We start from the raw sequence: 24,335 nt of genomic DNA, 5'->3' as shown, positions 1-24,335 counted from the left end.
ATTTGAGCTTGGCTGTTGGTGTAGATTTAATTAAAAGATTGAGCTAGACAGCGTCACAGACACTGAGAAACACACACACATACAGCCACTGAGAAACACACACACATACAGACACTGAGAAACACACACACACGCACGCACGCACACACACACACACACACACACACACACACACACACACACACACACACACACACACACACACACACACACAGACAGACAGACAGACAGACAGACAGACAGACAGACAGACAGACAGACAGACAGACAGACAGACAGACAGACAGACAGACAGACAGACAGACAGACAGACAGACAGACAGACAGACAGACAGACAGTGTCAGCAGCAGAGACGGAGACAGACAGACAGACAGACAGACAGACAGACAGACAGACAGACAGACAGACAGACAGACAGACAGACAGACAGACAGACAGAGTGTCAGCAGCAGAGACAGAGAAAGAGACAGACAGACATAAAGAGAGACAGACAGAGGGAACAGCATGTGCAAGGGAGACAGACAGACAGACAAAGAGAGACAGACATAAAGAGAGACAGACAGACAGACAGACAGACAGACAGACAGACAGACAGACAGACAGACAGTGTCAGCAGCAGAGACGGAGACAGACAGACAGACATAAAGAGAGACAGACAGAGGGAACAGCATGTGCAAGGGAGACATAAAGAGAGACAGACAGGCAGGCAGACAGTGGCGCTAGTATCCTCTTTTCTCCCACACAGTCATATGAGTGAAAGGCATCCAGGAGGATTATAGCAGAACATCACATGACCGCTCAGGAGGATTGTCAGATTGTCTCAAAGCTATGGTGCTATTGTTAATACTCCCTATGTCTATGTGTTAACCTCTCTCACTAAGACTGTTACAATACCAGTGTAGTCAACTGTCTATGTGCTAACCTCTCTCACTATGACTGTTACAATACCAGTGTAGTCAACTGTCTATGTGCTAACCTCTCTCACTATGACTGTTACAATACCAGTGTAGTCAACTGTCTATGTGTTAACCTCTCTCACTATGACTGTTACAATACCAGTGTAGTCAACTGTCTATGTGCTAACCTCTCGCACTATGACTGTTACAATACCAGTGTAGTCAACTGTCTATGTGCTAACCTCTCTCACTATGACTGTTACAATACCAGTGTAGTCAACTGTCTATGTGCTAACCTCTCTCACTATGACTGTTACAATACCAGTGTAGTCAACTGTCTATGTGCTAACCTCTCTCACTATGACTGTTACAATACCAGTGTAGTCAACTGCAAACAGGGACAGTGTAACACCCCATTTTTTATATCTCAACTCTCAAGACCAAAAAATTTAATTAGCAGCCAATGTTTACTTTCTTATTTGGGGCTTTGGCAGTCAATTGAAAAACATTCCAACAGTATTTCTGAATGTCTTCTCAACTCACCATCACATACTTTTAATGTGGGGTTATGACAGTCAATTGCAAATTAGTCTGACAATGTCTCTTATCTCACCACCACTAATGAGATGGGTGTGGCTTAATGCATGTTGCGTCGGAGCTTCTCAAAGTCAGGGGGCGTGGTCGACAGAGCGCACCTCATCTCTGCTGTCACATCCAACCTGGGTCGATAGTTGGTTTGAATGCAGACAAAAGCCCTGAATCCAGCTTCACACAGATATGAGCTGGCGAAGGGTACATTGAGTTGTAATGCCCAGAGGCAGACGGCAGGGGGTTCCCTTTGAGTCAGGAACCAAAACTCCTCCGTAGTGATCTGTGAATGTGTTGTCTGTAGCATTCAGTCACATTACAGCTCGATCAGCTGTTCCATTTCACTTACTGGCATGTCAACTGAGCCAGGATCCCAGTCAAACGGATTGGGAAGTAGGTCCCAAAGTGCTCTTCCAAGCGCTGGAGGTAGTCATCACCAGTCATCACTGGTGTGGGACACTTACTGATGCTGTGTTCTGTTAGAAACATGCCCAGCCGAGGGAAGGGGGAACGGTTGGCTTCTGAAAGACTCTCCAATAAGAATTCTTTCCTCTGAATCCACTGATTCAGTCACTCATCTGGAGAATGTTTTTGTATTTCCTCTATATGCTTCTGTTCCATTTGTTCAGTTCCCCAAATACTGTATGTCTGTTACATTGGCAAGGAGACACATTTATTACTTTCATTACACAGAAAGTGAAGTCCTCTCTCAATGCAAAAGATATTTCCAACACTCCCCCTCGATAACCATCAAGCCTCGGTGTGAAATAGAACATTCTCTGATCCCATATCTCCACATAGTTTTGCGAACAAGTGTGCGCCCAGTGATGTGGTTTGATGTACACTGAACAAAAATATTTACTTCACATGTAAAGTGATGGTCCCATGTTTCATGAGCTGAAATAAAAAAATCCCAGATTAGGGCCTAATTCATTTATTTCAATTGACTGATTTCCTTATATAAACTGTAACTCAGTAAAATCTGTGAAATTGTTGCATGCTGCGTTTATATTTTGGTTCAGTATAGTTTCCATTTGAAGTGAACTGCTGCAGTACATCTCCGAGTTCTGTGCTCAGCTCTTTTGCTGCCAGTTGTTCTCGGTGTATCATACAATACGTCCATATGGCAGAGGGAGACACATTCCTAACTAGAGTGCAGAGGCCTGCCCGCCGTCCCACCAGAGATGGAGCCCCATCTCTGCAAAAGCCCACCAGTAGATCCCATGGAATCAGTTTTTCGTCAAAATAGCAACGCAGCACACTGAACATCCCCTGTGCCGTTTCATGCTCAGGAATCGTGAGACAGAACAATATGTCCTCGAGAATAGCATCCCCCGTCATGTATAGCGAACAAAAGTCGGGGCCTCACAGCTAAAATCCATTTGAAGAGCATAAGCTGGGGAGTTTTTGAGTGGTTCAGTCAGAGCTTGCTCTTGATTGCCAGCAATAGCATCAATTATTTGTTTGACAGCGCTATCTGACAAAGATATTGATGTGAGTTTTTGGGCCCCTGCCTCCCCACACATTGTTTCACCGTATAAATTGCGGCCGGTAATATCAAAGTCTCTGTAATAGTGTGTGGTTTCATAGCATAGCGGACCTAGCCATTCACCGTGGGAATGATAACCACTGCTCCAATAGGGTTTATCTTGGGGGGAGGTTTCCACTCACTAACCACTGCTCCAATAGGGTTTATCTTGGGGGAGAGTTCTCCACTCACTAACCACTGCTCCAATAGGGTTTATCTTGGGGGGAGGTCTCAACTCACTAACCACTGCTCCAATAGGGTTTATCTTGGGGGGTGGAGGTCTCCACTCACTAACCACTGCTCCAATTGGGTTTATCTTGGGGGGGAGGTCTCCACTCACTAACCACTGTTCCAATAGGGTTTATCTTGGGGGGGAGGTCTCCACTCACTAACCACTGCTCCAATAGGGTTTATCTTGGGGGGGGGAGGTCTCCACTCACTAACCACTGCTCCAATAGGGTTTATCTTGGGGGGGGGGGGAGGTCTCCACTCACTAGCCACTGTTCCAAAAGGGTTTATCTTGGGGGAGAGGTCTCCACTCACTAACCACTGCTCCAATAGGGTTTATCTTGGGGGGGGAGGTCTCCACTCACTAACCACTGCTCCAATAGGGTTTATCTTGGGGGGGAGGTCTCCACTCACTAACCACTGTTCCAATAGGGTTTATCTTGGGGGGGCGGTCTCAACTCACTAACCACTGCTCCAATAGGGTTTATCTTGGGGGGGAGGTCTCCACTCACTAACCACTGCTCCAATAGGGTTTATCTTGGGGGGGAGGTCTCCACTCACTAACCACTGCTCCAAAAGGGTTTATCTTGGGGGGGAGGTCTCCACTCACTAACCACTGCTCCAATAGGGTTTATCTTGGGGGGGGGGTCTCCACTCACTAACCACTGCTCCAATAGGGTTTATCTTGGGGGGGAGGTCTCCACTCACTAACTACTGCTCCAATAGGGTTTATCTTGGGGGGGAGGTCTCCACTCACTAACCACTGTTCCAAAAGGGTTTATCTTGGGGGGGAGGTCTCCACGCACTAACCACTGCTCCAATAGGGTTTATCTTGGGGGGGAGGTCTCCACGCACTAACCACTGCTCCAATAGGATTTATCTTGGGGGGGAGGTCTCCACGCACTAACCACTGCTCCAATAGGGTTTATCTTGGGGGGGAGGTCTCCACGCACTAACCACTGCTCCAATAGGGTTTATCTTGGGGGGGAGGTCTCCACGCACTAACCACTGCTCCAATAGGATTTATCTTGGGGGGGAGGTCGTAATGAGCCTACTGTATCTAGACAATGCTCTTCAGTCCAGTACTATTATTAAGAAGAAGACTACCAGCTACTCACTCTAGGACATCTCTGTTGAAGGGCTTCTTGCTGTTTCCCAGGAACTCTCCAATCATCTGCCTGCTCAGGCCCTTCCTCTGAAGCAGGAAGTGAGCCACACCTATGGGCGTGTCCGGGATGAAACCTCGTGAGATCAGGAACTGGAGACCCTTATCAGGGTTACTGACAGAGAAGAAGAAAGAGGAGGAGAAACTAGATATTAAAATCACCTTTATTTGGGTCAATATCATACAGTACACAAATCCTTCACATTTCATGCCCTCACATATAAAGGAGAGAGGGTGGAGACCGGCAGAGAGGGGTAGAGAGAGGAGAGAGGAGGGGGGGAAGAGAGAGAAGAGAGGTGAGGGAGGCTGGAGGAGATTGTTATACGTGAGACCCCTGCTTGCTAAACAAGTTCCAAAATCACCAAGACTATGAAGATCAAAACAGTCTGGTGATGACAGTCTGGTGTGGAGGCTAGCAGTAAAACATGGTGTTAATGACAGTCTGGTGTGGAGGCTAGCAGTAAAACATGGTGTTAATGACAGTCTGGTGTGGAGGCTAGCAGTAAAACATGGTGTTAATGACAGTCTGGTGTGGAGGCTAGCAGTAAAACATGGTGTTAATGACAGTCTGGTATGGAGGCTAGCAGTAAAACATGGTGTTAATGACAGTCTGGTATGGAGGCTAGCAGTAGAACATGGTGTTAATGACAGTCTGGTGTGGAGGCTAGCAGTAAAACATGGTGTTAATGACAGTCTGGTGTGGAGGCTAGCGGTAAAACATGGTGTTAATGACAGTCTGGTGTGGAGGCTAGCAGTAAAACATGGTGTTAATAACAGTCTGGTGTGGAAGCTAGCGGTAAAACATGGTGTTAATGACAGTCTGGTGTGGAGGCTAGCAGTAAAACATGGTGTTAATAACAGTCTGGTCTGGAAGCTAGCGGTAAAACATGGTGTTAATGACAGTCTGGTATGGAGGCTAGCAGTAAAACACAGTGTTAATGACAGTCTGGTGTGGAAGCTAGCAGTAAAACATGGTGTTAATGACAGTCTGGTGTGGAGGCTAGCAGTAAAACATGGTGTTAATGACAGTCTGGTATGGAGGCTAGCAGTAAAACATGGTGTTAATGACAGTCTGGTGTGGAAGCTAGCAGTAAAACATGGTGTTAATGACAGTCTGTTGTGGAGGCTAGCGGTAAAACATGGTGTTAATGGGAGTGTGGTAATGACAGTCTGGTATGGAGGCTAGCAGTAAAACATGGTGTTAATGACAGTCTGGTGTGGAGGCTAGCGGTAAAACATGGTGGTAATGACAGTCTGGTGTGGAGGCTAGCGGTAAAACATGGTGGTAATGACAGTCTGGTGTGGAGGCTAGTGGTGATACATGGTGTTAATGGGAGTGTGGTAATGACAGTCTGGTGTGGAGGCTAGTGGTGATACATGGTGTTAATGACAGTCTGGTGTGGAGACTAGTGGTGATACATGGTGTTAATGGGAGTGTGGTAATGACAGTCTGGTGTGGAGACTAGCGGTGATACATGGTGTTAATGACAGTCTGGTGTGGAGACTAGCGGTGATACATGGTGGTAATGGGAGTGTGGTAATGACAGTCTGGTGTGGAGACTAGTGGTGATACATGGTGTTAATGACAGTCTGGTGTGGAGACTAGTGGTGATACATGGTGGTAATGGGAGTGTGGTAATGACAGTCTGGTGTGGAGACTAGTGGTAAAACATGGTGTTAATGACAGTCTGGTGTGGAGACTAGTGGTGATACATGGTGTTAATGACATTCTGGTGTGGAGACTAGCGGTGATACATGGTGGTAATGGGAGTGTGGTAATGACAGTCTGGTGTGAAGGCTAGTGGTGATACATGGTGTTAATGACAGTCTGGTGTGAAGGCTAGCGGTGATACATGGTGTTAATGGGAGTGTGGTAATGACAGTCTGGTGTGAAGGCTAGTGGTGATACATGGTGTTAATGACAGTCTGGTGTGGAGACTAGTGGTGATACATGGTGTTAATGGGAGTGTGGTAATGACAGTCTGGTGTGAAGGCTAGTGGTGATACATGGTGTTAATGACAGTCTGGTGTGGAGACTAGTGGTGATACATGGTGTTAATGGGAGTGTGGTAATGACAGTCTGGTGTGAAGGCTAGTGGTGATACATGGTGTTAATGACAGTCTGGTGTGGAGACTAGCGGTGATACATGGTGTTAATGGGAGTGTGGTAATGACAGTCTGGTGTGAAGGCTAGTGGTGATACATGGTGTTAATGACAGTCTGGTGTGGAGACTAGTGGTGATACATGGTGTTAATGGGAGTGTGGTAATGACAGTCTGGTGTGGAGACTAGTGGTAAAACATGGTGTTAATGACAGTCTGGTGTGGAGACTAGTGGTGATACATGGTGGTAATGACAGTCTGGTGTGGAGACTAGTGGTGATACATGGTGGTAATGACAGTCTGTGTGGAGGCTAGTAGTGATACATGGTGTTAATGGGAGTGTGTTAATGACAGTCTGGTGTGAAGGCTAGAGGTGTTAAGCTTAGCATATGGCGGCGACCATTACAATTATAAAACACATAGGCAGACACTCATCAATATTAATTTCCCTTTTTTGAGTCATTCCGTTCATTAACAGTGATTAAACAGCTTGACGAACACTGTTAAACTGTAGAAGACGCTCTCCTGAATTACAATGGTGCTCTTGAACGCACAGCGTGAGAGCTCCTATGAAGAACACTTTGCTATGTTATAAAAGATGGTAATATGTAGGAGATGACAGAGTTATGGTGGTGTGTGTGTGTGTGTGTGTGTGTGTGTGTGTGTGTGTGTGTGTGTGTGTGTGTGTGTGTGTGTGTGTGTGTGTGTGTGTGTGTGTGTGTGTGTGTGTGTGTGTGTATGTATGTGTGTGTGTGTGTGCGTGTGTGTGTGTGTGGAGAGGATAATACTGCTACTGCACCCTACAATCTATCCCAACCTTAGTATAGCACAGTTCACACACACACACACACACACACACACACACACACACACACACACACACACACACACACACACACACACACACACACACACACACACACACACACACACACACACACACACACACACACACACACACACACACACCCACACACACACACACACACACACACACACACACACACACACACACACACACACACACACACACATACAGTCCTCTTTTATAAAATACTAAAGTGTTCTTCACACATACAGTATATATACACACACAATAATATACACATTATTTCTGTATTAACACACACACACACACACACACACACACACACACACACACACACACACACACACACACACACACACACACACACACACACACACACACACACACACACACACAGCACAACAGTTACATAACACAGCCATGTCTAATGGGCTTAGTCAGGGAGAGAGACAGAGACAGAGAGAGAGAGAAAGAGAGAGAGAGTGAGAGAGAGAGCTCTGCAGACAGGGCCCAGCTGTGGTGCTGAGAGGACAACTCCCCGCTCCCTGCAGACTAACAGAGGCTCTGTATGAGGACAGGAGGGAGAGGTAGAAAAGCACTCTACTGGGACGACTAGTCTCAGTTTAACCAAATGGTGCCTTTTTCACACACTGACAGACACAGACAGACAGATTTGATTTTACATAAAAATATACACACTTTCTGCATCAAAACCCTGGTTAGCATCGATATTCAACCACGTCAATATCATTCCCCACCCTCCATCCTTCCTCCCTCGTTCCCTTCTCTGTAAAAGTGAATTGAGGTTTATGGTCTTAACACAGTTTAACGGTCAGCTCTCTCTATGGTCAATGGTAGGATAGCGCTGGTCAGGTGAACGGCCCCGACACTCATCTGTGGGGCACACCGAATAGATCTCCACACCTAGTCATTGCCCTGATGCATAGACGGTGTAGTGAAAGCTTCTGCCCACCAGTAGCCATTGTGCCCTGATTTTACTGAGGAAAACTTCACTGGAGTTCATCCACCTTCACTTATACTGTCACTGACAAAAGCTTCTCACTACTGACATGGGACTACTGCACCCACAGCATTATCAGCTAGCTAGAGAGCTCTTGTTGCTTATGGTTGGTTGACACTTTACCACAATATAAGTTGGAGAGGGAAACATTGAATTGCTTGTGCAGTGTTAGCTGGTTTCTGACCTGAGATGTCCTTCCATTCGTTCACACACACACACACACACACACACACACACACACACACACACACACACACACACACACACACACACACACACACACACACACACACACACACACACACACACACACACACACACACACACACACACACACACACACACACAACCACCATAACTCTGACATCTCCTACATATTACCATCTTTTATAACATAGCAAAGTGTTCTTCATAGGAGCCCTCACGCTGTGCGTTCAAGGGTTCTGATCTACTGTGTCAATTAGTCCTGACATAGCACCTGACAGCTGTAGCTCCTCACACACACACAGACACACACACACCTTTTCTCGCATCTTTTATTCATTAGCCACTGAGGCATGTCAATTTCCGAGCGTGAGAGAGAAGAGTCTACCCATGCGGACAGCCCCACCACATTATGGACATATGACAGAGAGAATCCATTACGACAACAGAGACAACATTATGGACATATGACAGAGAGAATCCATTAGGACAACAGAGACAACATTATGGACATATGACAGAGAGAATCCATTAGGACAACAGAGACAACATTATGGACATATGACAGAGAGAATCCATTAGGACAACAGAGACAACATTATGGACATATGACAGAGAGAATCCATTAGGACAACAGAGACAACATTATGGACATATGCGACAACAGAGACAACATTATGGACATATGACAGAGAGAATCCATTAGGACAACAGAGACAACATTATGGACATATGACAGAGAGAATCCATTAGGACAACAGAGACAACATTATGGACATATGACAGAGAGAATCCATTAGGACAACAGAGACAACATTATGGACATATGACAGAGAGAATCCATTACGACAACAGAGACAACATTATGGACATATGACAGAGAGAATCCATTAGGACAACAGAGACAACATTATGGACATATGACAGAGAGAATCCATTAGGACAACAGAGACAACATTATGGACATATGACAGAGAGAATCTTAGATTGGTTCCTTAGAGAAATCTGCTTTCTCTCAGCAGGAAACCTATAGTTAACCTATATGATGATGTAACACAGTGCCCCAGTAGTAGCAATGTCCTTGATGTGTCCTCTCTCTCTCTCTCTGCCTCACTCCCTCACTCTCTTTCTCTCTCATTCTCTCTCTCTCCGCCTCCCTCTCTCTCTCTCTCTCTCTCATTCTCTTTCTCTCTCTCTCCACCTCCCTCTCTCTCATTCTCACTCTCTCTGCCTCTCTCCCTCTCTCTCTTTCGCTCTCATTCTCTCTCTCTCCGCCTCCCTCTTTCTCTCTCTCTCTCTCTCATTCTCTTTCTCTCTCTCTCCACCTCTCTCGCTCTCGCTCTCTCTCCCTCTCGCTCTCTCTCTGTTTATATCTGTTTGTCATGCTATTGTCCTTCTGTACTTATCAACAGAAGGTCAGCTATCATATTCTATCCTCACTTCAGGTGAAAACTCTATTATTCCCTCTCCACCTCAAATCCCTATCCGCTCTCTCCAACCCTACCTCCTTTTATGGCTAGTAGTGCAGACCATGTGCTGAGAGACAAGCGCACACACACACAGACACACGCACACACAGACACACGCACACACCACTTATTACCTCACCTGCCTCTCTCCACTGTCTCTTTAGTTCTCTGTGCAGGGTAGTGCAGACCACCTGCTGTGACACAGACCCAGACACAGGCCTCTCACTCCACCTGGCCTGAGCCGCTGAGCTGCATTAAGGGACAGGCTCCCTTCACCATCTCTCTTAATTATCTGTTATGGGACTCAACTCACCCACCCCAACTCCCCTTTAAACTCTCCTCTCCACTCCTCCTTCCTCACCCATAAACTGCTCACTAAGCCAAATGTTGAAATGTCGCCCCTTTTAGATGGGGGAGGCAGAAAGAGGCGGGAGAGGGAGGGGTGCAGGGAGCAGGGGGAGGCTGTCTTAGCCCAGAGCACACCAAGGCCTGCTTAGGATGCAAGAGGTGCACAGCTCAGGAATTAGAGGGAGGATATGAAACTGCTGGAACTAATAAACCTGATTTTCTATCTTTTTTTCTACCCTTTCCTTCCCTCTCTCTCCCTCCATCCCCCTCTCTCCCTGTCAGCATGCCATCCGGTTTTTATTTTTCAAGTAGAGTGATCATCAGTGGAAAGGGTTGGGGGGTGGAGGAGCGCGGATATTATGAGGTTTGGATTTGTCACTGCCAGAAAACTTTCCTCAAAGTCAAAGAGAAAAATCTTGAAGTGCCACAATGGTTGCTTTTCAAAAACACAATCGGCATAAAAGAGCACTTTTTTGAGCTATTTACCATATGTGTGGATTATTCGCTGCCTTTCATGACAAACAAATGACAAATGCAGTAGGAGGCTGGCAGATGTAGACACGCAAACCCATACTTGCTCTGTTACCAATGCCGGTTGGCAATCGCACAATGAAAAGGTTACGAAATCGCTGAAATCCAAATCTATTCCTGAAACCACTGCTTTCTATTCACAGCTCACTAGTGTATATGAACAGGATATTAACCATATCAGCTCTTCCTACCATAGTGTATATGAACAGGATATTAGCCAGGTTAGATCTTCCTACCATAGTGTATATGAACAGGATATTAACCATATCAGCTCTTCCTACCATAGTGTATATGAACAGGATATTAACCATATCAGCTCTTACTACCATAGTGTATATGAACAGGATATTAGCCAGGTTAGATCTTCCTACCATAGTGTATATGAACAGGATATTAACCATATCAGCTCTTCCTACCATAGTGTATATGAACAGGATATTAACCATATCAGCTCTTACTACCATAGTGTATATGAACAGGATATTAGCCAGGTTAGATCTTCCTACCATAGTGTATATGAACAGGATATTAACCAGGTTAGATCTTCCTACCATAGTGTATATGAACAGGATATTAGCCAGGTTAGATCTTCCTACCATAGTGTATATGAACAGGATATTAACACTATAAGATCTTCCTACCATAGTGTACATGAACAGGATATTAACCAGGTTAGATCTTCCTACCATAGTGTACATGAACAGGATATTAACCATATCAGATCTTCCTACCATAGTGTATATGAATAGGATATTAACACTATAAGATCTTCCTACCATAGTGTATATAAACAGGATATTAACCATATCAGATCTTCCTACCATAGTGTATATGAACAGGATATTAACCAGGTTAGATCTTCCTACCATAGTGTATATGAACAGGATATTAACCAGGTTAGATCTTCCTACCATAGTGTATATGAACAGGATATTAACCATATCAGATCTTCCTACCATAGTGTATATGAACAGGATATTAACCATATCAGATCTTCCTACCATAGTGTATATGAACAGGATATTAACCATATCAGATCTTCCTACCATAGTGTATATGAACAGGATATTAACCATATCAGATCTTCCTACCATAGTGTATATGAACAGGATATTAACCATATCAGATCTTCCTACCATAGTGTACATGAACAGGATATTAAGCATATCAGATCTTCCTACCATAGTGTATATGAACAGGATATTAGCCAGGTTAGATCTTCCTACCATAGTGTATATGAACAGGATATTAACCATATCAGCTCTTACTACCATAGTGTATATGAACAGGATATTAGCCAGGTTAGATCTTCCTACCATAGTGTATATGAACAGGGTATTAACCAGGTTAGATCTTCCTACCATAGTGTATATGAACAGGATATTAGCCAGGTTAGATCTTCCTACCATAGTGTATATGAACAGGATATTAACACTATAAGATCTTCCTACCATAGTGTACATGAACAGGATATTAACCAGGTTAGATCTTCCTACCATAGTGTACATGAACAGGATATTAACCATATCAGATCTTCCTACCATAGTGTATATGAATAGGATATTAACACTATAAGATCTTCCTACCATAGTGTATATAAACAGGATATTAACCATATCAGATCTTCCTACCATAGTGTATATGAACAGGATATTAACCATATCAGATCTTACTACCATAGTGTATATAAACAGGATATTAACCATATTAGATCTTCCTACCATAGTGTATATGAACAGGATATTAACCAGGTTAGATCTTCCTACCATAGTGTATATGAACAGGATATTAGCCAGGTTAGATCTTCCTACCATAGTGTATATGAACAGGATATTAACCATATCAGATCTTCCTACCATAGTGTATATGAACAGGATATTAACCATATCAGATCTTCCTACCATAGTGTATATGAACAGGATATTAACCATATCAGATCTTCCTACCATAGTGTATATGAACAGGATAATAACCATATCAGATCTTCCTACCATAGTGTATATGAACAGGATATTAACCATATCAGATCTTCCTACCATAGTGTATATGAACAGGATATTAACCAGGTTAGATCTTCCTACCATAGTGTATATGAACAGGATATTAGCCAGGTTAGATCTTCCTACCATAGTGTATATGAACAGGATATTAACCATATCAGATCTTACTACCATAGTGTATATGAACAGGATATTAACCATATCAGATCTTCCTACCATAGTGTATATGAACAGGATATTAAGCATATCAGATCTTCCTACCATAGTGTACATGAACAGGATATTAAGCATATCAGATCTTCCTACCATAGTGTATATGAACAGGATATTAACCATATCAGATCTTACTACCATAGTGTATATGAACAGGATATTAACCATATCAGCTCTTACTACCATAGTGTATATGAACAGGATATTAGCCAGGTTAGATCTTCCTACCATAGTATATATGAACAGGATATTAACCAGGTTAGATCTTCCTACCATAGTGTATATGAACAGGATATTAGCCAGGTTAGATCTTCCTACCATAGTGTATATGAACAGGATATTAACACTATAAGATCTTCCTACCATAGTGTACATGAACAGGATATTAACCAGGTTAGATCTTCCTACCATAGTGTACATGAACAGGATATTAACCATATCAGATCTTCCTACCATAGTGTATATGAATAGGATATTAACACTATAAGATCTTCCTACCATAGTGTATATAAACAGGATATTAACCATATCAGATCTTCCTACCATAGTGTATATGAACAGGATATTAACCATATCAGCTCTTACTACCATAGTGTATATGAACAGGATATTAACCAGGTTAGATCTTCCTACCATAGTGTATATGAACAGGATATTAGCCAGGTTAGATCTTCCTACCATAGTGTATATGAACAGGATATTAACCATATCAGATCTTACTACCATAGTGTATATGAACAGGATATTAACCATATCAGATCTTCCTACCATAGTGTATATGAACAGGATATTAACCATATCAGATCTTCCTACCATAGTGTATATGAACAGGATATTAACCATATCAGATCTTCCTACCATAGTGTATATGAACAGGATATTAACCATATCAGATCTTCCTACCATAGTGTATATGAACAGGATATTAACCAGGTTAGATCTTCCTACCATAGTGTATATGAACAGGATATTAGCCAGGTTAGATCTTCCTACCATAGTGTATATGAACAGGATATTAACCATATCAGATCTTACTACCATAGTGTATATGAACAGGATATTAACCATATCAGATCTTCCTACCATAGTGTATATGAACAGGATATTAAGCATATCAGATCTTCCTACCATAGTGTACATGAACAGGATATTAAGCATATCAGATCTTCCTACCATAGTGTATATGAACAGGATATTAACCATATCAGATCTTACTACCATAGTGTATATGAACAGGATATTAGCCAGGTTAGATCTTCCTACCATAGTGTATATGAACAGGATATTAACCATATCAGATCTTACTACCATAGTGTATATGAACAGGATATTAGCCAGGTTAGATCTTCCTACCATAGTGTATATGAACAGGATATTAACCATATCAGATCTTACTACCATAGTGTATATGAACAGGATATTAACCATATCAGATCTTCCTACCATAGTGTATATGAACAGGATATTAAGCATATCAGATCTTCCTACCATAGTGTACATGAACAGGATATTAAGCATATCAGATCTTCCTACCATAGTGTATATGAACAGGATATTAACCATATCAGCTCTTCCTACCATAGTGTATATGAACAGGATATTAACACTATAAGATCTTCCTACCATAGTGTATATGAACAGGATATTAGCCAGGTTAGATCTTCCTACCATAGTGTATATGAACAGGATATTAACCATATCAGATCTTACTACCATAGTGTATATGAACAGGATATTAACCATATCAGATCTTCCTACCATAGTGTATATGAACAGGATATTAAGCATATCAGATCTTCCTACCATAGTGTACATGAACAGGATATTAAGCATATCAGATCTTCCTACCATAGTGTATATGAACAGGATATTAACACTATAAGATCTTCCTACCATAGTGTATATGAACAGGATATTAGCCAGGTTAGATCTTCCTACCATAGTGTATATAAACAGGATATTAACCATATCAGATCTTCCTACCATAGTGTATATGAACAGGATATTAACACTATAAGATCTTCCTACCATAGTGTATATGAACAGGATATTAGCCAGGTTAGATCTTCCTACCATAGTGTATATGAACAGGATATTAAGCATATCAGATCTTCCTACCATAGTGTATATGAACAGGATATTAACCATATCAGATCTTCCTACCATAGTGTATATGAACAGGATATTAGCCAGGATAGATCTTCCTACCATAGTGTATATGAACAGGATATTAGCCAGGATAGATCTTCCTACCATAGTGTATATAAACAGGATATTAGCCAAGTTAGATCTTCCTACCATAGTGTACATGAACAGGATATTAGCCAGGATAGATCTTCCTACCATAGTGTATATAAACAGGATATTAGCCAGGTTAGATCTTCCTACCATAGTGTACATGAACAGGATATTAACCATATCAGATCTTCCTACCATAGTGTACATGAACAGGATATTAGCCAGGATAGATCTTCCTACCATAGTGTATATGAACAGGATATTAACCATATCAGATCTTCCTACCATAGTGTATATGAACAGGATATTAGCCAGGTTAGATCTTCCTACCATAGTGTATATGAACAGGATATTAACCATATCAGATCTTCCTACCATAGTGTATATGAACAGGATATTAGCCAGGTTAGATCTTCCTACCATAGTGTATATGAACAGGATATTAGCCAGGTTAGATCTTCCTACCATAGTGTATATAAACAGGATATTAACCATATCAGATCTTCCTACCATAGTGTATATGAACAGGATATTAACCAGGTTAGATCTTCCTACCATAGTGTATATGAACAGGATATTAACCAAATCAGATCTTCCTACCATAATGTACATGAACAGGATATTAACCATATTAGATCTTCCTACCATAGTGTATATGAACAGGATATTAGCCAGGTTAGATCATCCTACCATAGTGTATATGAACAGGATATTAGCCAGGTTAGATCTTCCTACCATAGTGTATATGAACAGGATATTAACCAGGTTAGATCTTCCTACCATAGTGTATATGAACAGGATATTAACCAGGTTAGATCTTCCTACCATAGTGTATATGAACAGGATATTAACACTATAAGATCTTCCTACCATAGTGTATATGAACAGGATATTAACACTATAAGATCTTCCTATCATAGTGTACATGAACAGGATATTAACCATATCAGATCTTCCTACCATAGTGTATATGAACAGGATATTAGCCAGGTTAGATCTTCCTACCATAGTGTATATGAACAGGATATTAACCATATCAGCTCTTCCTACCATAGTGTATATGAACAGGATATTAGCCAGGTTAGATCTTCCTACCATAGTGTATATGAACAGGATATTAGCCAGGTTAGATCTTCCTACCATAGTGTATATGAACAGGATATTGGCCAGGTTAGATCTTCCTACCATAGTGTATATGAACAGGATATTAACCATATCAGATCTTCCTACCATAGTGTATATGAACAGGATATTAGCCAGGTTAGATATTCCTACCATAGTGTATATGAACAGGATATTAGCCAGGTTAGATCTTCCTACCATAGTGTATATGAACAGGATATTAAGCATATCAGATCTTCCTACCATAGTGTATATGAACAGGATATTAACCATATCAGATCTTCCTACCATAGTGTATCAGAACAGGATATTAACCATATCAGATCTTCCTACCATAGTGTATATAAACAGGATATTAACCATATCAGATCTTCCTACCGTAGTGTATATGAACAGGATATTAGCCAGGTTAGATCTTCCTACCATAGTGTACATGAACAGGATATTAAGCATATCAGATCTTCCTACCATAGTGTATATGAACAGGATATTAGCCAGGTTAGATCTTCCTACCATAGTGTATATGAACAGGATATTAACCATATCAGCTCTTCCTACCATAGTGTATATGAACAGGATATTAGCCAGGTTAGATCTTCCTACCATAGTGTATATGAACAGGATATTAGCCAGGTTAGATCTTCCTACCATAGTGTATATGAACAGGATATTAGCCAGGTTAGATCTTCCTACCATAGTGTATATGAACAGGATATTAGCCAGGTTAGATCTTCCTACCATAGTGTACATGAACAGGATATTAGCCAGGTTAGATCTTCCTACCATAGTGTATATGAACAGGATATTAGCCAGGTTAGATCTTCCTACCATAGTGTATATAAACAGGATATTAGCCAGGTTAGATCTTCCTACCATAGTGTATATGAACAGGATATTAACCATATCAGATCTTCCTACCATAGTGTATATGAACAGGATATTAACCATATCAGATCTTCCTACCATAGTGTATATGAACAGGATATTAGCCAGGATAGATCTTCCTACCATAGTGTATATGAACAGGATATTAACCATATCAGCTCTTCCTACCATAGTGTATATGAACAGGATATTAACCATATCAGATCTTCCTACCATAGTGTATATGAACAGGATATTAACCATATCAGATCTTCCTACCATAGTGTATATGAACAGGATATTAACCATATCAGCTCTTCCTACCATAGTGTATATGAACAGGATATTAACCATATCAGATCTTCCTACCATAGTGTATATGAACAGGATATTAACCATATCAGATCTTCCTACCATAGTGTATATGAACAGGATATTAACCATATCAGATCTTCCTACCATAGTGTATATGAACAGGATATTAACCAGGTTAGATCTTCCTACCATAGTGTATATAAACAGGATATTAACCATATCAGATCTTCCTACCATAGTGTACATGAACAGGATATTAGCCAGGTTAGATCTTACTACCATAGTGTACATGAACAGGATATTAGCCAGGTTAGATCTTCCTACCATAGTGTATATGAACAGGATATTAACCAGGTTAGATCTTCCTACCATAGTGTATATAAACAGGATATTAACCATATCAGATCTTCCTACCATAGTGTATATGAACAGGATATTAGCCAGGTTAGATCTTCCTACCATAGTGTATATGAACAGGATATTAAGCACTTCAGATCTTAATACCATAGTGTATATGAACAGGATATTAACCAGGTTAGATCTTCCTACCATAGTGTATATGAACAGGATATTAACCAGGTTAGATCTTCCTACCATAGTGTATATGAACAGGATATTAACCATATCAGATCTTCCTACCATAGTGTATATGAACAGGATATTAAGCATATCAGATCTTCCTACCATAGTGTATATGAACAGGATATTAACCATATCAGATCTTCATACCATAGTGTATATGAACAGGATATTAACCATATCAGCTCTTACTACCATAGTGTATATGAACAGGATATTAACCAGGTTAGATCTTCCTACCATAGTGTATATGAACAGGATATTAGCCAGGTTAGATCTTCCTACCATAGTGTATATGAACAGGATATTAGCCAGGTTAGATCTTCCTACCATAGTGTATATGAACAGGATATTAAGCACTTCAGATCTTCCTACCATAGTGTATATGAACAGGATATTAACCAGGTTAGATCTTCCTACCATAGTGTATATGAACAGGATATTAGCCAGGTTAGATCGTCCTACCATAGTGTATATGAACAGGATATTAGCCAGGTTAGATCTTCCTACCATAGTGTATATGAACAGGATATTAACCATATCAGATCTTCCTACCATAGTGTATATGAACAGGATATTAGCCAGGTTAGATCTTCCTACCATAGTGTATATGAACAGGATATTAACCATATCAGCTCTTCCTACCATAGTGTATATGAACAGGATATTAGCCAGGTTAGATCTTCCTACCATAGTGTATATGAACAGGATATTAGCCAGGTTAGATCTTCCTACCATAGTGTATATGAACAGGATATTAGCCAGGTTAGATCTTCCTACCATAGTGTATATGAACAGGATATTAGCCAGGTTAGATCTTCCTACCATAGTGTACATGAACAGGATATTAGCCAGGTTAGATCTTCCTACCATAGTGTATATGAACAGGATATTAGCCAGGTTAGATCTTCCTACCATAGTGTATATAAACAGGATATTAGCCAGGTTAGATCTTCCTACCATAGTGTATATGAACAGGATATTAACCATATCAGATCTTCCTACCATAGTGTATATGAACAGGATATTAACCATATCAGATCTTCCTACCATAGTGTATATGAACAGGATATTAACCATATCAGATCTTCCTACCATAGTGTATATGAACAGGATATTAGCCAGGATAGATCTTCCTACCATAGTGTATATGAACAGGATATTAACCATATCAGCTCTTCCTACCATAGTGTATATGAACAGGATATTAACCATATCAGATCTTCCTACCATAGTGTATATGAACAGGATATTAACCATATCAGATCTTCCTACCATAGTGTATATGAACAGGATATTAACCATATCAGCTCTTCCTACCATAGTGTATATGAACAGGATATTAACCATATCAGATCTTCCTACCATAGTGTATATGAACAGGATATTAACCAGGTTAGATCTTCCTACCATAGTGTATATAAACAGGATATTAACCATATCAGATCTTCCTACCATAGTGTACATGAACAGGATATTAGCCAGGTTAGATCTTACTACCATAGTGTACATGAACAGGATATTAGCCAGGTTAGATCTTCCTACCATAGTGTATATGAACAGGATATTAACCAGGTTAGATCTTCCTACCATAGTGTATATAAACAGGATATTAACCATATCAGATCTTCCTACCATAGTGTATATGAACAGGATATTAGCCAGGTTAGATCTTCCTACCATAGTGTATATGAACAGGATATTAACCATATCAGCTCTTACTACCATAGTGTATATGAACAGGATATTAACCAGGTTAGATCTTCCTACCATAGTGTATATGAACAGGATATTAGCCAGGTTAGATCTTCCTACCATAGTGTATATGAACAGGATATTAGCCAGGTTAGATCTTCCTACCATAGTGTATATGAACAGGATATTAGCCAGGTTAGATCTTCCTACCATAGTGTACATGAACAGGATATTAGCCAGGTTAGATCTTCCTACCATAGTGTATATGAACAGGATATTAGCCAGGTTAGATCTTCCTACCATAGTGTATATAAACAGGATATTAGCCAGGTTAGATCTTCCTACCATAGTGTATATGAACAGGATATTAACCATATCAGATCTTCCTACCATAGTGTATATGAACAGGATATTAACCATATCAGATCTTCCTACCATAGTGTATATGAACAGGATATTAACCATATCAGATCTTCCTACCATAGTGTATATGAACAGGATATTAGCCAGGATAGATCTTCCTACCATAGTGTATATGAACAGGATATTAACCATATCAGCTCTTCCTACCATAGTGTATATGAACAGGATATTAACCATATCAGATCTTCCTACCATAGTGTATATGAACAGGATATTAACCATATCAGATCTTCCTACCATAGTGTATATGAACAGGATATTAACCATATCAGCTCTTCCTACCATAGTGTATATGAACAGGATATTAACCATATCAGATCTTCCTACCATAGTGTATATGAACAGGATATTAACCATATCAGATCTTCCTACCATAGTGTATATGAACAGGATATTAACCATATCAGATCTTCCTACCATAGTGTATATGAACAGGATATTAACCAGGTTAGATCTTCCTACCATAGTGTATATAAACAGGATATTAACCATATCAGATCTTCCTACCATAGTGTACATGAACAGGATATTAGCCAGGTTAGATCTTACTACCATAGTGTACATGAACAGGATATTAGCCAGGTTAGATCTTCCTACCATAGTGTATATGAACAGGATATTAACCAGGTTAGATCTTCCTACCATAGTGTATATAAACAGGATATTAACCATATCAGATCTTCCTACCATAGTGTATATGAACAGGATATTAGCCAGGTTAGATCTTCCTACCATAGCGTATATGAACAGGATATTAAGCACTTCAGATCTTCCTACCATAGTGTATATGAACAGGATATTAACCAGGTTAGATCTTCCTACCATAGTGTATATGAACAGGATATTAACCAGGTTAGATCTTCCTACCATAGTGTATATGAACAGGATATTAACCATATCAGATCTTCCTACCATAGTGTATATGAACAGGATATTAAGCATATCAGATCTTCCTACCATAGTGTATATGAACAGGATATTAACCATATCAGATCTTCATACCATAGTGTATATGAACAGGATATTAACCATATCAGCTCTTACTACCATAGTGTATATGAACAGGATATTAACCAGGTTAGATCTTCCTACCATAGTGTATATGAACAGGATATTAGCCAGGTTAGATCTTCCTACCATAGTGTATATGAACAGGATATTAGCCAGGTTAGATCTTCCTACCATAGTGTATATGAACAGGATATTAAGCACTTCAGATCTTCCTACCATAGTGTATATGAACAGGATATTAACCAGGTTAGATCTTCCTACCATAGTGTATATGAACAGGATATTAACCAGGTTAGATCTTCCTACCATAGTGTATATGAACAGGATATTAACCATATCAGATCTTCCTACCATAGTGTATATGAACAGGATATTAAGCATATCAGATCTTCCTACCATAGTGTATATGAACAGGATATTAACCATATCAGATCTTCATACCATAGTGTATATGAACAGGATATTAACCATATCAGCTCTTACTACCATAGTGTATATGAACAGGGTATTAACCATATCAGATCTTCCTACCATAGTGTATATGAACAGGATATTAAGCATATCAGATCTTCCTACCATAGTGTATATGAACAGGATATTAACCATATCAGATCTTCATACCATAGTGTATATGAACAGGATATTAACCATATCAGCTCTTACTACCATAGTGTATATGAACAGGATATTAAGCATATCAGATCTTCCTACCATAGTGTATATGAACAGGATATTAACCATATCAGATCTTCATACCATAGTGTATATGAACAGGATATTAACCATATCAGCTCTTACTACCATAGTGTATATGAACAGGATATTAACACTATAAGACCTTCCTACCATAGTGTATATGAACAGGATATTAGCCAGGTTAGATCTTCCTACCATAGTGTATATGAACAGGATATTAGCCAGGTTAGATCTTCCTACCATAGTGTATATAAACAGGATATTAACCAGGTTAGATCTTCCTACCATAGTGTATATGAACAGGATATTAACCAGGTTAGATCTTCCTACCATAGTGTATATGAACAGGATATTAACCATATCAGATCTTCCTACCATAGTGTATATGAACAGGATATTAACCATATCAGCTCTTACTACCATAGTGTACATGAACAGGATATTAAGCATATCAGCTCTTCCTACCATAGTGTATATGAACAGGATATTAACCATATCAGATCTTCCTACCATAGTGTATATGAACAGGATATTAACCATATCAGCTCTTCCTACCATAGTGTACATGAACAGGATATTAACCATATCAGCTCTTACTACCATAGTGTACATGAACAGGATATTAAGCATATCAGCTCTTCCACCCATAGTGTATATGAACAGGATATTAACCATATCAGATCTTCCTACCATAGTGTATATGAACAGGATATTAACCATATCAGCTCTTCCTACCATAGTGTACATGAACAGGATATTAACCATATCAGCTCTTACTACCATAGTGTACATGAACAGGATATTAAGCATATCAGCTCTTCCTACCATAGTGTATATGAACAGGATATTAACCATATCAGCTCTTCCTACCATAGTGTACATGAACAGGATATTAACCATATCAGCTCTTACTACCATAGTGTACATGAACAGGATATTAAGCATATCAGATCTTCCTACCATAGTGTATATAAACAGGATATTAACCATATCAGCTCTTCCTACCATAGTGTACATGAACAGGATATTAACCATATCAGCTCTTACTACCATAGTGTACATGAACAGGATATTAAGCATATCAGCTCTTCCTACCATAGTGTATATGAACAGGATATTAGCCAGGTTAGCCAAATTAGCTTTCCTTAGCATAATACACGAGATACTACTAGCCAGGTTAGCTGAATTAGCTCAACAAACCATACCTCTGCATTTGAGGGGAGAGTGAGATAAGGACAAAATAAAAAGGGATGACATAAAAATGACATAACTTATCCGTATTTTTTAGAAACTGCACTGTTGGTTAGGGGTTCGTAAGTAAGTATTTCACTGTAAGGTCTACACCTGTTGTATTCGGCGCATGTGACTAATACAATTAGATTTCACTTGATTTGATAACTAAGGTTAAATTCCCTGGTTTTCCAGAAATCCTAGTTGGAGGATTCTGAATTTCCTGCTTATTCCTTCCTGATTCCGGGATCCTCCAACCATGCTTTCGGAAAAACTAGGGAGTTTATTGAAAGTTCCTGGAATTTTGAGAAATAGTGTGTTAGCTGAGCTCTGTCAGACACTGTGATGATAGGGCATTTTTGAGCAGGCATATGCACCTGGAGTCCCCGGTGACTCAGCACTCAGCTCCGAGGACCCCTCGTCTGCCACTCATTCCACCACACTGCACCATTACTTTCAGCCCAACGAACATTCATTACGAGTTAGGAGTTAGGAACATCCAGTATGTTGGATACTTCTGATATTTTGGATGTGGGAAAGAATCGCACTAGCAAGTGAGGGAGGGGGGAAATATGCTGCTTCAACCCAATGTTCTCAAAACTTTTTAGGACATTTCCCATGGCCCGAATTCCCTCAGTGGCCTGGAACTTTTAATTACATCCTCCACTTGCAGCGGAATTGCTAATGAGGAATTCGGGCCTTGGACGGTTGCCATTATTCTTAGGATCCACCCCTTTTGTACTCCGACTGATTGGTTCCATCTAGGCAGTCAGTGGCCTTTTTCACTCTTAATATCTACAGATGGAGAATAGCCCGAACCATTATCTTCAAAGAGGGGTAGCCCGGGCCCTTGAGGATACTCCCATGGTAGGAGGTTAATTTCGTGTCAAGGAGTCTTCTCCTTTCAGAGATATTTCCAGGTGTGCTGTTTGCTCCCCCCCACTGATCCCCCCCTCCAGCCGCCCCCTGTCTTGTACCCATCATGCATCTGTCTGACACTTGTCTTGGGAGTCCTTATCTGGGCTTGACTTAGTCACTT

The 24,335-nt window shown here is 40.6% G+C and overlaps 1 protein-coding gene across 5 annotated transcripts in view; it reads right to left on the bottom strand.

Moving 5' to 3' along the window:
• Positions 1-24,335, bottom strand: part of iqsec3a (IQ motif and Sec7 domain ArfGEF 3a) — a 190,835-nt gene that overhangs the window by 62,061 nt on the left and 104,439 nt on the right. For all 5 annotated transcript variants that reach the window (XM_071332177.1, XM_071332178.1, XM_071332179.1 and 2 more), the window contains one exon: positions 4,360-4,521. In XM_071332177.1, the coding sequence (XP_071188278.1) occupies positions 4,360-4,521 (162 nt within the window). The remainder of the gene's footprint in view (positions 1-4,359; positions 4,522-24,335) is intronic.

This window comes from Salvelinus alpinus, chromosome 11 (assembly GCF_045679555.1).
Source record: "Salvelinus alpinus chromosome 11, SLU_Salpinus.1, whole genome shotgun sequence".
In the NCBI taxonomy this organism is placed as follows: domain Eukaryota; kingdom Metazoa; phylum Chordata; class Actinopteri; order Salmoniformes; family Salmonidae; genus Salvelinus; species Salvelinus alpinus.
This window is presented reverse-complemented; position numbering and strand designations above follow the sequence as displayed.